The 15,440-nt window shown below is 42.3% G+C and overlaps 2 protein-coding genes across 2 annotated transcripts; one reads left to right on the forward strand and one right to left on the reverse strand.

Annotated features, from left to right (window-relative positions):
• Positions 1-258: 258 nt before the first annotated feature.
• LOC131500109 (KRAB domain-containing protein 5-like) lies at positions 259-1,693 on the reverse strand (the record flags this gene model as incomplete). Its single annotated transcript, XM_058708848.1, has 2 exons — positions 259-1,048; positions 1,549-1,693. Coding segments are annotated over 2 exons (252 nt in total), but the record flags the coding sequence as incomplete, so codon positions are not given.
• An 11,811-nt stretch (positions 1,694-13,504) lies between these two features.
• LOC131499844 (phospholipid scramblase 1-like) lies at positions 13,505-14,558 on the forward strand. The gene is given in 2 exon segments (XM_058708280.1): positions 13,505-13,663; positions 13,666-14,558. Coding segments are annotated over 2 exon segments (963 nt in total). The 5' UTR covers positions 13,505-13,545; the 3' UTR covers positions 14,511-14,558.
• Positions 14,559-15,440: the final 882 nt, after the last annotated feature.

Genomic DNA, 15,440 nt, shown 5'->3' on the forward strand with positions numbered 1-15,440 from the left:
AGATCATGAACTGAGCCCAAGTCCAATGTTCAATTGACTGAGCCACTCAGTCACCCTCTATTTCCTATAAGGCACATACCCAGGTCATAGAGAACTTTTGATTTAAAAAAATCAGAGATGAGTCTCATATACAAGTTTTTAGAAAGTGAAGACACATATGAAAAAAATCACAGGAACTTCCAACTATACAAAATTATAAAATGATGCAATTACTAGGAAATAAAGGTAATGATGGAAACTTTATTATAGCCTGTGGGTTCTAACTTGTAAATGTTCTAGCTCCTTTATGGCATTAATATATAGTTAATTACGAAACACATAGATACATTAAATTATTTCACCATTGAGCAGTGGAACACAGAGTGGATTTTTCAAATTTTAATTACTACAAAGACACATAAACTTTTGATGTGAAATAAAGGATTAGATTTTCTCATTTGAGGGACGTGTTCTGTGATCTTATGAAATTACTGAGCCTGAATTTTGTACACTTAAGATTAAATCCTCTGTAACTTTGGAAATCCTAAACCAGAAAACATGAGATCTCTGTCTCCAGTGTTCTCAAGGCTTCTGCCTCAAACCCCAATGGGCCCACCACTACCCTCACACACTTATCACAAGCAGCAAAACAGAATTTAGAAATGACTTAGCATAGAGTTCCTCAGAAATACAGAGAGATCTTCTAGGGCTCTCACAGCAATGGAGAAGCTCTCAGATTATGGAGGTCCTCACCATGGATATGGTGGACCTTCCCTGGAGCTGAAGGAGACTCTTCGGAGAATCAAAGACATGATGTGTTAGAGAGCAGATGTCCCTCTGTGAGAGGGAAAGACATAAAACTCAGCTTTGCAAATGAATTTCCATTCAAGGAGAGCTACCTGAACAACATTGTAAGATCCATCTTCCTCCTTCACATTTGGACCTCACCTGTGTCGTGTGCTTCACTCCCACCTACCTGGGTGTGAGGCTACTGTCTCTTTTCTCTTCACACCCCACAGCTCCTTCTTTTGCTCCAAAACGATGACCAGGTCTGGTTTTGACACAAGACCTGTTTATCAGAACAAAGGAATATAATTATTGCTGGAGTTTCTACCTTTCGACGCGGTAATGTACTCAGCAGACAACAAGGGACATGGGAGAATTCTAAAAATTGATTTCCCAAACACTGTTGCACAAGAAAAAGTCCCTTTACAACATGCAGGAGGACTTTCAAACATTCAATCATGACCTGCCTTCCAAGTGCTACCAATACAATAAGGAGTAAAAGTTGGAGTTTAAGATGTGGGCCATACCGTCTTATGCCACTCAATGTTTAGAATTGCCATTTATCTACAAAAATGATGATGGTACCTTTAAAAGATAGGAGGCTAAAGCTGAAAGGGAAATATCATGAAGATATTTCTCTATGTCTACAAATCCCCATTTTTTTCCCTTGCTGCAGGGATCTGAGTCCCAGTCATATAAAGGGGGAGCTTCCAAGAGAGACTCTTCAAGGGAAGGAACAAAACCCGAGCGGGGCTTGGGAAATCTAGAAGGAGATGTCCTCACCCAAGAAGAGGAGGTGTCCATAGGTCTCTAACATCACATCTCTGTACAGTTCCCTCTGACTGTGATTCAGGCATCCCCACTCCTCTTGAGAGAATTCGATGGCCACGTCCCTGAAGGTCAGCAGTGTCTGCAATAAAAACCACAGTTATGAAGTGGCCATTGGCAGAGTTCATAATGGCACCTAAGAGGCAAGAGAAAGCTAATGTCACCAGCTAGACTCCAAGAGTTGTTCTTCACCGCTTACCTACTTGTACCCACGGACCATACTCCATCATTTTACTTCACCTCTTTTTTCTACCTTGTCTTTTACTTCTGGCAAACACCCTATGGGCACAGTCTCCTGTCATGGAAACAGAAAACATACAACAACATGTAATGACTGCCCTAAGGAAGAGCTTGGGCAGGCCAACTTTGCGCTTAACCCCCGACTCATACCTATGTAGATGGACGACTGGGTTAACTCATGGAGTGAAGAAAGTTACCTTGACCCCGTGTAATACCAAAATCTCCACACAAGGGGGAGCACAAACCTCATTTGCATAACACATGCGTATGTACAGAAGTGTTCTCTTAAGGCACGTGTGCCGCCCTATGCCCAGTTCAGAGAAAATGACATGGCTCCACTTCCTAATTGTCCATCAAAACTTAAATAAAAGGAAGTGATCATGCCCCTCCCTCTTGCTCTGTGCGTCTCTCCTTTGGAAGTTATTCCCTCTGATCTGCTTATTGGCTGCAAATCAAGGTTCCTGTGTGTGACAACCTCACGTGCTGCACTTTCTATCTACGACTCTATTATATTTGAGGATTTTAACACACAAACATGTCAAGTATGTGAATCTTGTTTTCATTTTCTGAAAATATAAAGCAGTAAATAGAAGGGTGTTTCTGTGACCAGAGTGTGGAGGTAAATACAAACTTTCTTGGGCTTTCTTTCATTTTTGTCATTTTATCATGTTTTGCTGTTTTCTCCTTTTTCTCTCCACCTGGTGACAAGACCCTTTCAGTGGCAGGACTTCAAGGAGACAGATGACTCTTTGTGTTCACGGAAACTTCCACATGTTATCAACTCTAAAGACAGCTGCCTTGCCTTTCCAACTCCTACTAAATTCTCAACTGGCCAACCTCCACTCATCGGTAGGAACCGATTCAGCAGGAAGAAGCTACTGAAGAGGAGACCTTCCATCTTTAACAACCTTAAGGATGTAAGGCTGTAATTCGTTCAAGCGGGGAAATGTAGCTTCAATTAAATTTCCTTACACCTTGCAGCCAATGATAGGCACCTAAGACACGCAGGATATGCCCTTCCTCAAGGAAATCATAGCTGCTTTCATGCCTTAATGTTTAATTTTTATTAAATACTTGAGACAGGCAGGGTATAACGTTCCTTTATTAATGGGCTTCAAGGTGTAAGGAAATTTAATGGAAGCTACATTTGTTTTGGCTTTGTTCTCCTCACCAGAAACTACAAGCAAAGAGAAACCCAGAAGAAAGAAGTTTCCAGCTGAAATGTGATGCTTCTGCACATCACTCAGTAAATCTAAGATCCTTAGCAAAGATGGGGGGGAAAGATCAACGTTATAGAGGAGAAATCTGGCAGAGTGAACCAGGCCAGTTAAAGAAGTGAACACGAAGTGTAAGGAAACAAATTGCTCTCAGTGCCTAAGACACACCAAAGGACACATGATCCCTGGTGTGTTCTGTTGGCCCCCAAACAGTAAATCTGATTGTCAGTCTAATTATGAGAGAATACAGTGGATTTATACAAACTTCAATCACATATACTTCCAGTAGAGGCTGCTTTGAGGCAAACAGGCTTGAGCACCAGATTGTAGAGGAGTCCACAGAGCCCACCTGGCTGAAGAGAGGCAGGCCCAACAGGTGACCTGCCTTAAAATATCTATAGGCCCTAACGAACTAACAAATGGGTACTTACAACCCATTTGTAACCCATTACAACCGAGGCAGAATTACCACATGAGGGCAAATTCTGTAAGTTAGCATACATACGGCATCTTCCCCCTGCAAAATTAGCCCCAAGTCATTGCCTCAAAGCAGGAGCCTCTCCTCTGCTGTCCTGCCCACCACTCCCTTGAGGTGTATTCACAAATCTATCACCTTATTCTGCCATAGGTGAATTCTTTTCACTGCTCATGCCCTCAGCTTCCACAGGATCATTGACCCGCATTTGGGAGCCCCCATCTGAATGAGAGAAACACCACATTTAGATGGCTGTTTCCCTGTCCTGTAATGTCTAGTATATTTAAACGGGGTATCTTTTTCACATTTTACAAACCAAGACTACCCCCCGCCCCCTTTTTTAACTTTCCAAGTTGTTCTGGACCTTATATCAAGACTGTGTATATTTGTATTAATTTTTTTACTGCGAAAAAGTGGCTTTATTATGGCACAAGGAGAGGACCTGTGGGCACCACGTGCCACAGTGGGGTTGTGAAGAGTGACTGGTTATATACTATACAGCTGTGGGAGGGAGAAACAAAAGGGTGGTCTCCAGAAGGACTCTCATATGCTAAAGAGGACTCCTAAGATACTGGGGCCTTGTATTTTTCTTTTTCTTCATCCTGCTCTACAGAGACGTACTAAATGGGGAACTAAAGGGGAACAGTTCTCCTCGACTGAAACCCCAGCACCAGACCCCATCAGCAACAGGAATCTTGGACTCAACAACTTCCCCTTTGGGTCTGTCCTAAAGGGAATGTTTGCAATACTTGCCGGACTTTACTTCAAAGTGACAAGTGTTGATGTCCTAGTGAAAGCCTTGTTTGAGAATGTAGAGAAGACCCGTGCTTATATGGGGGAAGAGTTCTCAAGACCTAACCTTGAATATCTTTCCTGAGAAGTTTTTAAAGCTTTGGTGAAAACATATGGCAGAAACACCAAACACAGAGAAATCAACATTTGTGATTTCTAAATGCATGGAATTTTAGGGGGAAAAGGTGACACAGCCTCTGACCTGGGACACCAAGCTTACCTGAGAGCTGTCCATTTCTTCTTTCCCCTTGTCCTCTAGATTTTTTTCTCAGAAGGTATTTCTGGACAAATCTCAGCTACATCAGGAGAAAATGCCTTCAAAGGTACCAATAGAACGTCTTCACCATTAAAGTGCTCACTGGCAGGGAGGACTTTGAAATGCAGGTGGGCCAAGCTTCCGAGTTTTTTGTGTCAGGAGCTTTTCAGAAACGGAGACTATGTACTTGGAGCCCAATCTCTTGAGTTTTCCTTGTATAGTTTCAGTGGCTTCCACTCCCACAGACACCCACAATTCTGCTACAGCATAGGAACAGTGTGCTGCGCAGACCTAATCCTCCCACACTCACGTAGAGGAGACCCTGTTACCTCTCCTTGAGCAAAAGCCTGCACTCAAATCTCATAAATTAATGGGAAGCCTTGCCGACTGACTCTGGCCTCAGGTAGCATCACCTGGAGCACTTAATTAAGTCAACACTGTTGTTTCCCACCACAACAATCGACAGAATCTCAGGAGGGGGCCAACAGCAAGGGTCAGTTTTGAAACTCCACACGCGATCCCATTGGGAACCATTGGGAGCAGTAAGGAAGGCTTTGGTTATTATCCAGGTTTAAACCCATTTCTTCCCCACTGATCAGAGTTTGTGGACATTGGAAAAAATAGAGTTACAAAATTAAGAGCCAAACACACCTTCAGCTCTTTAGCCAGCCTTTTCCATGTCTTCCTAATTCCCAAAGACAGGGCTCCAAGGAACCACAGGTGTCTTCCTAGACCTCCCTGTCAGCTGGCTTGGAGAAACTACTCTGTGCCCTGGGAATAAACCTGTCTTTGTCCTTACTGACACCTGAGCTACACTCTTAATGCTCCAACCCAATGTTACCAGCAGCCCCTGCCTCAGAGAACTAAAACAATTCAAAGAATACAGGTCTTCAATAAATACCAATGGGTCCCTGTCTATGAACTTATTCCTTTGTGTCTAGGCCTTTGGAGCATTACACACCCATTTCTCCTAATTCACTTGCCACAGTTCCTTTACTGGACTGAGATTTCTTTGGAAAATGTCATGCTAAAATTTCTTTTTCCCAAAAAGGGGGAAAATCTAGGATTTGACAGTATAGTAACCACATTTGGAAACAAGGGGAGATAAATGACATTTCAACGTGTTTTCTATGCTCTGTCTCTGATGGCACTTGAGGTGAGGTTAGCGGAACTGATCATTTAGTCCTATTGGATGAGCTACCAACCTTCTTGTGAGGAAAATGTTCAATGAATATTGGCACAGTCCACAGGGCATCACTCATTGAGTTTCAAATAGATCCCTCAAAATCTATGCCTGGAATTATTACCCTATAAAGAAAGAAACAGAACAAGGCATCAAGCACATTATAGTGGATTACAAGGCTTAGGCCCTAGATCAATGGTCATGCTCAAGCCATATTGGGCCACTGCTGCTATGAAGACCAGGACCTGGGACCATGGTAGCCTTGGGTGAGGGGGCAGAGAGCAGGGGGTGGAGGAGCTCCTTTGGGGAAGAGGAGGGGTCCTGGGGGAAAGGGGGTTCCTGGGAAGGAGAGTCCTGGCAAGGGAAGGGTATATCAGGAGGGGAGTTGTTCCAGTCCTGTGTCACCCCTATTGTACCTGTGAGAAAACCCGAAGGCTGAGGATGGAAGTTTGATTAGGACCCTTGAGCAATAAATAACATTAGTATCTGTCTGTATCCTGTTTTTCCCAACATTCATGCCCTAATGACATCGATTCCTACTGAAAACCAATTTTTCCCTGAAACTGGCCCATGTAGTCCTTTTAAAAAGAGTCCATTTGACAGGGATATCCAGTATCTTTTTACCTTTACTTGGGAGGAAAGTCAATATACCTGGGCAGTAATGCCTAAGGGTCCCACAGAGAGTCCATCCTATGGATGACAATCTTAAGGGTATATTGGATGATAGTAAATTTTCTGCAGGCTCTCCTTTGTTATAGTATGTACATAATTTTGTTCTCTGCTCCCCTTCTCAAGATTCTTTGCATGACACCAGCATACACCTGTGAAAACTTGTGGTTTTTTAAAGAGACATCAAGTGTCCAAAGAAAAATTGCGGTTTGCTCAAAACCAGCATGGGTATTTAAGGCACTTGTTGTCAGAACAAGGACTAGGTTTCAAGGCATCCTGAAAATCAAAAACCTACCACTAAGTACTAATTCTGAGGCTTTCTGTGACTGTTTGGTTTTTTCTGAAATTCGATTCCAAAATTCTCTCTTATAGCTCAAAGTTTATGTACTTTACCAAAAAAGGACAAACTTAACCCTATCATTTGGAAATATGGGGATGACATAGTAATTGAGACTTGAATGAAAAGTCTAAATCTATAAAAAACTTCTCAACATCAACACCCCAAAAAACAAGCAACCCAGTTAAGAAATGGGCAGAAGACATGAATAGACACTTTTGGGAGAAAGATAGGCAGATGGCTAACAGACACATGAAAAGATGCTCAACATCACTCATCACCAGGGAAACACAAATGAAATATCACTTTCCACTGATGAGATATGTCAGAATGGGTAAAATTGACAACACAAGAAACACAGGTGTTGGCGAGGATGAAGAGAAGGGGAACCCTGTTGCACTGTAGGTGGGAATGCAAAGTGGTGCAGGAGCCATTCAGGAGAGCAGTAGATGAGGTTTTAAAATAACTAAAAATGGAATTAGAGGTGCTTGGGTGCCTCACTTGGTGGGGTGTCTAACTCTTGATTTTGCTCAGGTCTTGATCTCATGGGCATGGGTCAAGCTCCACATGGGGCTCCACAGTGAGTATGGAGCCTCTCTCCCCCTCCACCACTCACACTTCGCTCAAATAAATACACATTAAAAGCAAAGAATAACTTAGTTTCTGTCCATGGTAGCCAAAATAAGATACTTGTATGATTTTACTCTTCCTAAACTTCCTAAGACTTCTTTTGCAGACTCGCACATCCTCTAGACAGGATGATGATCCTCACACCTCAGATATTTTGTGTTTAGGACTCATTTATGGTTTTCCTTCTATGCATGTGCAAGCTGAGGGGACAACCTATTGATAGGAGTAGTACCACAAGTAGATTGTCTCCTGAAATAACAGCTACCTCAAGCATCCTTGTCCTAGGGAGCATCTTTGTAACCTTTATACCCAAACTCCCCCATCTCATGAGAAAAATGTAGTCTGTTGTTCTTCCTGTCAGTCATTTATATATTCATGCCTCCCAGAGTGTTATATCAATTACATGTCAGTGACGTTGTAAGTAAAATCGTGAATAAAGTAATGTATTCTAGGGATGCCTGTGTGGCCCAAGGTGGTTAAGCCTCTGAGTCTTGATCTTGGCTAAGGTGATTTCACGGTTTGAGGTTCGGCCCCAATCAGGCTGTGCACTGATGATGTGGAGCCTGCTTGGGATTCTGTCTTCCCTTCCTTGTCCCCTCCCCTTCTTGTGCGGGAAGTCTCTCTCTCTCAAAATAAATTAATTAAAATAAACTAAGAAAAAATGTAATCTATCTAGTAAAAAATAATAAATTAAGGCATAAAATGAAACCTTTCATAATTATCATATAAGCAGCTTGTTATTAACAATTATGTTGTTAATGGTTCCAGCAATAAGGCCAGAGTCTTAGCAGTAATATAACAGTTTTCCCTGTAATAATGAAGAAACACTTGAAATTATCTTTGAATGTGTATCTTTCAATATGAGACATTATAGTTTCCCAATTTATCTGGGTGCAGAGTTTGAAGACTGTTGCACAAAGACAGTTTAAAGGTTAGAAGGTCCTTCAAGAAACAGGGGTAAGGGAAATTGTTTCTGAACTGTAATGCAACTGACTACAGGTGAAGCTGTAGGGAAAGCTAGGTTTTAGGGAATGCAGGCATTACAGACCAAGTGGTGAACATTGTGTCTTGTATCCTAGGAGAAATGTTGATGTCTTGACAGATGAAATACTCTAGGAAATCCGTTAGCATGTTTAAGTATTTTCAGTTATAATTGTAATAGTGAACTGCCTGGGACAGAAGAAAATGCAGGTGAATGTGTCAGCTGATACATATAAAAAGAAAGCTGGTGGTAGTCAATAATGAATAGACATTTCCAGGCTGAGGAACTGAAATGGATAGATGTGCTGAAGTTCACTTGGTCTATATTGAGCTTTGATGTCAATTGACTCTTTTGAAAAGAAACAGGTTACAAGGATAGTCTTTGCCAGTCTCAATTTTCTTAAAAATGTTAGTTTATTGATTTTGAGAGAGAGAGAATGGGAGACAGAGAGAGAGAGAGAGAGAGAGAGAGAGCAAGTGAGAACCAGGGAGGGGCAGAGAGAGAGGGACAAAGAGAATCCCAAACAGGCTCTGTGCTGTCAGAGCAGAGCCTGATGTGGGGCTTGATCTCACAATCCCTGATCTCATAAACAAAATCAAGATACCCTCAACCAACTGAGCCACCCAGTCTCATGTCAATTTCTTAGTTCAGCCTGAACAACCAGAAAGGGACAGGAATTCTGACACCCCCAAAAGGGGATAGGACATTCTTGCTCCATGGGAGTTTCAGGAGCCAACCCATTCATCACCCTGTTTCCCATTTCTGAACATCTAGAGGTCAGTCAAGTTTTAAAAAGTAAATATACATAGACTTTGTGAAATGGAAAGAAGACCCAGCAGTGCCTTCAACTGTCTCTCTTTTGACCTTGTCTGTACTTTCTAACTGATTCCATTCTTCTTTCCAGGTCAGCATTTAGCTCAGGAAGAAGCCCCAGCAGGCAAAGCATCCCAGGATGGGAAAGGAAACTACCCCCTCCAGCAACAGGCACTGCCCTGAGCCAGCAAGACCCCACATGCCTCACAGCAGTGCAGTGATTGGCCTGACCTTCATCACCTTCATGCACCACCACCCTTCGTCATACATTTTCTTTATATAAACCTGGAAGGATTTTCAGCAGGTTGGGGACAGTGTTTGAGTTGTTGGTCACCTCTCTTCTCAGTGTTGGCCTCCGTGAAGAAAATCTCCTTCTTGTTTTATCACCACTCATCCCACTGCTGTTCTTGCCTTCTCTGGGGGACCCACAGAGACCAGGTTTGGCCACTTGCCAGTGACAAAATCCAAAGGCAGAGAGATGAGAGGTGGTGAAACAAGACAGGAAGTTATTTCAGGGAGGCTGACACTGCAAAGATGGCTGACTAATGTCTCAAGGCCTGTCTCCAAAGTGCTGGATACACTTCCAGGTGTATGGAAGGGAAAAGGGGAGAGGTGGGTGTAGGGGCAAAAGGAGTCAAGACCTGCAGGTAGACAGTGAAGTCTGTCATTTTCTAGGAGTCAGTCTAGGGTAGGGTCTTTCTGGCTCAGGACAGTCTTTGAGGGTTGAGGGGTAGTTCCAGTTCCCCTGAGGGATACTTCGTCCTCAGTGCCTTCCTCCTGAGCCAGGAGACAAGCTGGAAGGAACCCAGTGAGGAAGTTTGAGGTCAAAATTGAGGCAGCAAAAGTCCTCTGTCTTGCCCTTGGATTTGGTCAGCCATGAGTGGCAGAACTGGGTCTGTCTGGGGCCACTGGAACCAGGTGCTCCTGTACCCTTGGGTCCTGCTTACAAAGTCATTACCACAATGTATCCAATAAACATGTCCCTCATCTCCCATTGTTAATTTGTGTGTGTGTACCCGTGTGTCTTGAGAACACTTCCGATAGCCTCTCTTAGCAAATCTCAAGGGTACAATACACTAGTATTAAGCACACTCACCGAGGTGTAAACATTCACTGCTCACACATCCTGCATTAGTAGTGTCTTTTGCCAGTTGTCCAACATCTAAACATTTCCCCCATCCTCAGCCCCTGGCAACAAACTTGCTAATCTTTAATAATTTTGCCATTTTTAAGATTTGCGTGTATGTGATTTCATACAGTATATATTTTTCTGTATGTGGTTTATTTAACTTAACAAAATATCCTCTAGCAACCTCTAAGTTGCTGGCAATGGAAAAATGTCCTTCTTTTCTGAGGCTGATACATATACCAAGAATAAATTAATGAAGGACCTCTACCAGGAAGGAGCTAATAGCAAAGATGAGACTTTAATTTTTATTTATTGTAAAGTTTATTGATTTATTTTGAGAGAGAGAGAGAAACAGAGAGAACGAGCAGGGTTGGAGCAGATAGGGAGACAGAGGATCTGAAGTGGGCCCTTTGCTGACAGCAGAGAGCCCCATGTGGAGCTCAAACTAACCAACTTAGTTCATGACCTAAGCCAAGGAGGGACACTTAACTGACTGAGCCATTCAGGTGCACCCACGATGAACATTTTATAAAGAGTTACCTGCCTGGCAGGGCAAACATATGTTGGATAAACATTTGCTCTTTCCTTTCTCTTTGAACGTACTTCCTCCTTTTTGAGATGTAAATCCCTATCCCCTTCTCCTTAATTCAAAATGGTATATAAGTATCAACTGCCTGACTTTGAGTCTCATCATCTTTCAGTTTCTCATAACTAAGAAATTATTTTTTTTCTCTTGTGACCATGCCTTATGTCAGTTTAATTGATAGGCTGGCCAAAGAACAGAGAACAGATGAAGAAAAATTGTCTTCTCATACACATTCTTTCTGCTGTTAAAAACTGATTTCTGTTCTTCAGAGCTAAAATATAATGTGAAGACAGAGTTTGGGCAAAAGAGGAATAAGAGCTTTATTGTTTTCCTTGGCAGAAGAGGCTGAAGCAGGTTAAAGCCTTCAACCTTGCAAGCCCACCCAGAAGAAGGGGCTGGGGGTTGGGGGGGAGGGTTATAGGGAAATACACGACCCATAGGTTTCATCAGGAATTGTGTTTGTGTTGCCAGCCTTTGTCATCATATTTCCAGTGTGGGACTTTGTTCCTTAAAGACAAAAAAAAAAAAAAAAAAAAAAAAAAGTAAGAAGGGATAAGGAGAGGTTTCCCCAATAGAAAAAAAGCTTACTTAGTTTAATAGCAAGACTTGCTGTTGGTTTCATGCCACCATTTTGGCCTGAAGAAAACAGTTGTACACAGGGGTGCCTGGGTGGCTCAGTTGGCTGAGCATCCGACTTCAGCTCAGGTCATGATCTTGCAGGCTGTGTGCTCGAAATCTTGTGGTTTGTGAGTTCGATCCCTGCATTGGGCTTTGTGCTGACAACTCAAAAGACTTGAGCCTGCTTCTGATTCTGTGTCTCCCTCTCTGTCCTTCCCGTGCTCATGCTCTGTCTCTCTCTCAAAAATAAATACACATTCGAATTTTTTCTTTTTTAAAGCAAACCCTTCTATACATACTCTGGATGTTACATAGTAAATGAGGTTTGTGCTTGCCCTTGGCTGGAGAGTTTAGTATTATAATGAGGTCATGGTAACAATCTTATTCCCTTGGTTGGCAACACTGTCCACGTGCTTAGGTGTGAGTCAGGGGATGAGCTCAGACAGGGTGGGTATAAGCTCTTTCTCAGAAGACATTATCTTTTGTTGTATACCTTCTGTTTCCATCACAGGATAAGATGGCCCTGGGGTGTTGTTGCCTGAAGTAACAGATAAGGTTGAAAGAAGAAGTGAAATAAAATGAGGGCCCAAGGGCAGTGGTACCAACAAGTAAGCAGAGAAGGTTATGTCTTGGGGTCCAGCTGGTGACATTAACTCCCTCTTGCATCTTAGGTACCATTATGAATGCTGCCTATGGCTACTTGGTAACTGTGGCATTTGTTGCAGGGACTTCTGACCTTCAGGGATGTGGCCACAGAATTCTCCCAGGACGAGTGGGGATGCCTGAACCAGAGTCAGTGAGAAATGTACAGGGATGTGATGTTAGGGACCTATGGACACCTCCTCTTCTTGGGTGAGGATAACTCCTTCCAGACTTCCCAAACCACACTCAGGGATTTGTTCCTTCCTTTGAAGACTGTCTCTTGGAAACTTCCTCTTTGCATGACTGGGATTCAGATCCCTGCAGTCAGGGAAAGAAGTAGGAGTTTGTAGATACAGAGAAATATCTTCATGAGGTGTCCTTTTCAGCTGTAGATTCCCCTTCTCTAAGGTTTGGTAAGAGCATCATCATCTATAGATGAGTGGTAATTGTAAACATTGAGTGGCATAAATTGGTACTGCCCATGTATGCATGCTCCCAACTGCTACTCCTTTCTGTAGTGGTAGTACTTGGAAGTGAGGTTATGATGTGAACACTGGAAATTCCTGTTGAGTGTACTAAAGGGGCTGTTGGGCCACAGCATTTGGGAAATCATTTTCTAGAATTCTGCACTGTCCTCTCTTGTGTACTGAGCACAATATTGGGTTGAAAGGTAGAATCTGAGAAATAGTTACATTCCTTTTTTTTTTCTGATAACCAAGTGTCACTGTGTCAAATCCAGACCTGGTTATTTTATTTTATTTTTTTTTAGAACAAAAGAGGGAGCTCTGGAATGTGAAGAGAAAGAAGACTGTAGCCTCACCCCTAGGTTGCTGGGCATGAATGAAAAGATGACAAAAGTGAAATGTAAACAGGGTGAACTAGACCTTAAAATGTGGTGGGAGTAGCTCTCCTTGAATGGAAATTAGTTTGAGAAGCCTAGTATTATGTCTGTCCCTCTCATGGCAGGACATCAGCTATCCAACACATCATGCTCTTACATTCTCTAAGGATTCTTTCTTCTGTTCCAGTGATGGTCCATCATCTCCACAGTGAGTGCCAGGAGACCCCCCCTTGGAGTTTGATGGTCTCCAAAGTCTTAGAGCTTCTCCATTGCGTTGAGGGGCCTGGGGAATTCTCCATATTTCTGAGATATTCTATCCTAAGCCATTGCCAATTTCTGTTTTGCCTCCTGTGAGACGGGTGTCAGGGTAGTGGTGGACATACTGTGTTTGGTGCCCAAATCGCAAGAACACTGGGGACAGGGATCATGTGATTTCTGGTTTATGCTTTCCAATGCTACTGAGGCTTTAATTCTTTTCTTAAATTTTTATGTTAGGGTTCTCGGCAGTGTAGAGCACCTGTAGCCCCAGAACTCTATAAATCATGGAAAAGCAAAACAGACAACTGAATGCTCCTCACCCAGGAATGAATTTACCATCTGACTATCCCCCTCAATATCCTTCAGCAATACTCCAAGGACCTCCAGGACATACTGGCTACCCTGGCCAAAGGTTGGCTACCCTGGCCCCCAGGCTGGCTATCCTGGCCCCCAGGCTGGCTACTCAATTCCACCGGCTGGTTATTCAGGTGCTGGCCCAGTAGGGTTTCCTGTCCAACACCAGCCTGTGTATAATCAGCCAGGTGGACCTGCAGGGGTACCCTGGATGCCAGCACCACCACCTCCATCAGGCTGTCCACCCAGATTAGAATATTTAAGTCAGATAGATCAGATACTGGTTCATCAGCAAATTGAGCTTCTGGAAGTCATAACAGGTTTTGAAACTAATAACAAATATGAAATTAAGAACAGCTTTGGACAGAAGATTTACTTTGCAGTAGAGGATACAGACTGCTGTACCCGGAATTGCTGTGGGGCTTCTCGGCCTTTTACCATGAGGATTATTGATAATATGGGCCAAGAAGTTATAACTCTGGAGAGACCACTAAGGTGTGACAGCTGTTGTTGCCCTTGCTACCTTCAGAAGATTGAAGTCCATGCTCCTCCTGGTGTACCTGTAGGTTATGTTACTCAGACCTGGCATCCATGCCTGCCAAGGTTTACAATTCAAAATGAGAGGAGAGAGGATGTACTAAAAATTATTGGTCCATGTGTTGTGTGCAGCTGTTGTGCAGATGTTGATTTTGAGATTAAATCTCTTGATGAAGAAACTATAGTTGGCAAGATTTCCAAGCAGTGGACTGGTTTTGTGAGAGAGGCATTTACGGATGCTGATAACTTTGGTATCCAGTTCCCTTTAGACCTTGATGTGAAAATGAAAGCTGTAATGCTTGGTGCATGTTTCCGCATTGATTTCTTGTTTTTTGAAAGGAGTGGAAACACAGAATAAAAAGAAGGAGTGTGGTAGGGGATCAACGAAAGCCTCAGAAAGTGTGAAGTCCAGGGGCGCCTGGGTGGCGCAGTCGGTTAAGCGTCCGACTTCAGCCAGGTCACGATCTCGCGGTCCGTGAGTTCGAGCCCCGCGTCAGGCTCTGGGCTGATGGCTCAGAGCCTGGAGCCTGTTTCCGATTCTGTGTCTCCATCTCTCTCTGCCCCTCCCCCGTTCATGCTCTGTCTCTCTCTGTCCCAAAAATAAATTAAAAATGTTGAAAAAAAAAAAAAAAAAAAAGAAAGTGTGAAGTCTGTATACTTACTGGGACTTTGTCAAGGAAAAACTAATTGGTTTTCTTTTCTTTATTGAAATGACTTCTAGCATTTGTGAATTCTACTGTGATGCCTGGTATATGTGATGACTTTTCAAATTATAGAGTTTATTTTCTATATCACTTACCTATAAATGTTTTTATGCATTTTGTTTTGTTTTATACATTTTCTTTTTCATTGTGTATTTTAGAGAAAGGATATGTTAATTTTTTTATATTTAATCATGAAACTTCCTGTGGCAAATTGTTCTGAACTACAATCTGTTTTATTTTCAAATTTTACACCAAATTAAGTCCTTATTAATTTTAAAATATAAATGTGCATTTTATTAAATATGGTTCCAATTTATTTCACACGTAACAGTTGTTATTTTCCAAATAATGTATGTTCAAAAAAGTTAAAAATGAATATAATTTGTTTCCTTTACAATTATGTTAAACTAATACTTAATATTCATATTACCAAAGAAAAATAAAACATGTATTTGTCTTTTGTTCAGCAAGTCACAGTATATTAAACTTCTTTTGTAAGCTAATCTGCTACTATAAAAAAACTTTCATTATTGATAAGAAAATAAATTACAGATTTTTTAAATGATTTTCTGAAAAAGACATGC

Source organism: Neofelis nebulosa, chromosome 17 (genome assembly GCF_028018385.1).
Source record: "Neofelis nebulosa isolate mNeoNeb1 chromosome 17, mNeoNeb1.pri, whole genome shotgun sequence".
Taxonomy (NCBI): domain Eukaryota; kingdom Metazoa; phylum Chordata; class Mammalia; order Carnivora; family Felidae; genus Neofelis; species Neofelis nebulosa.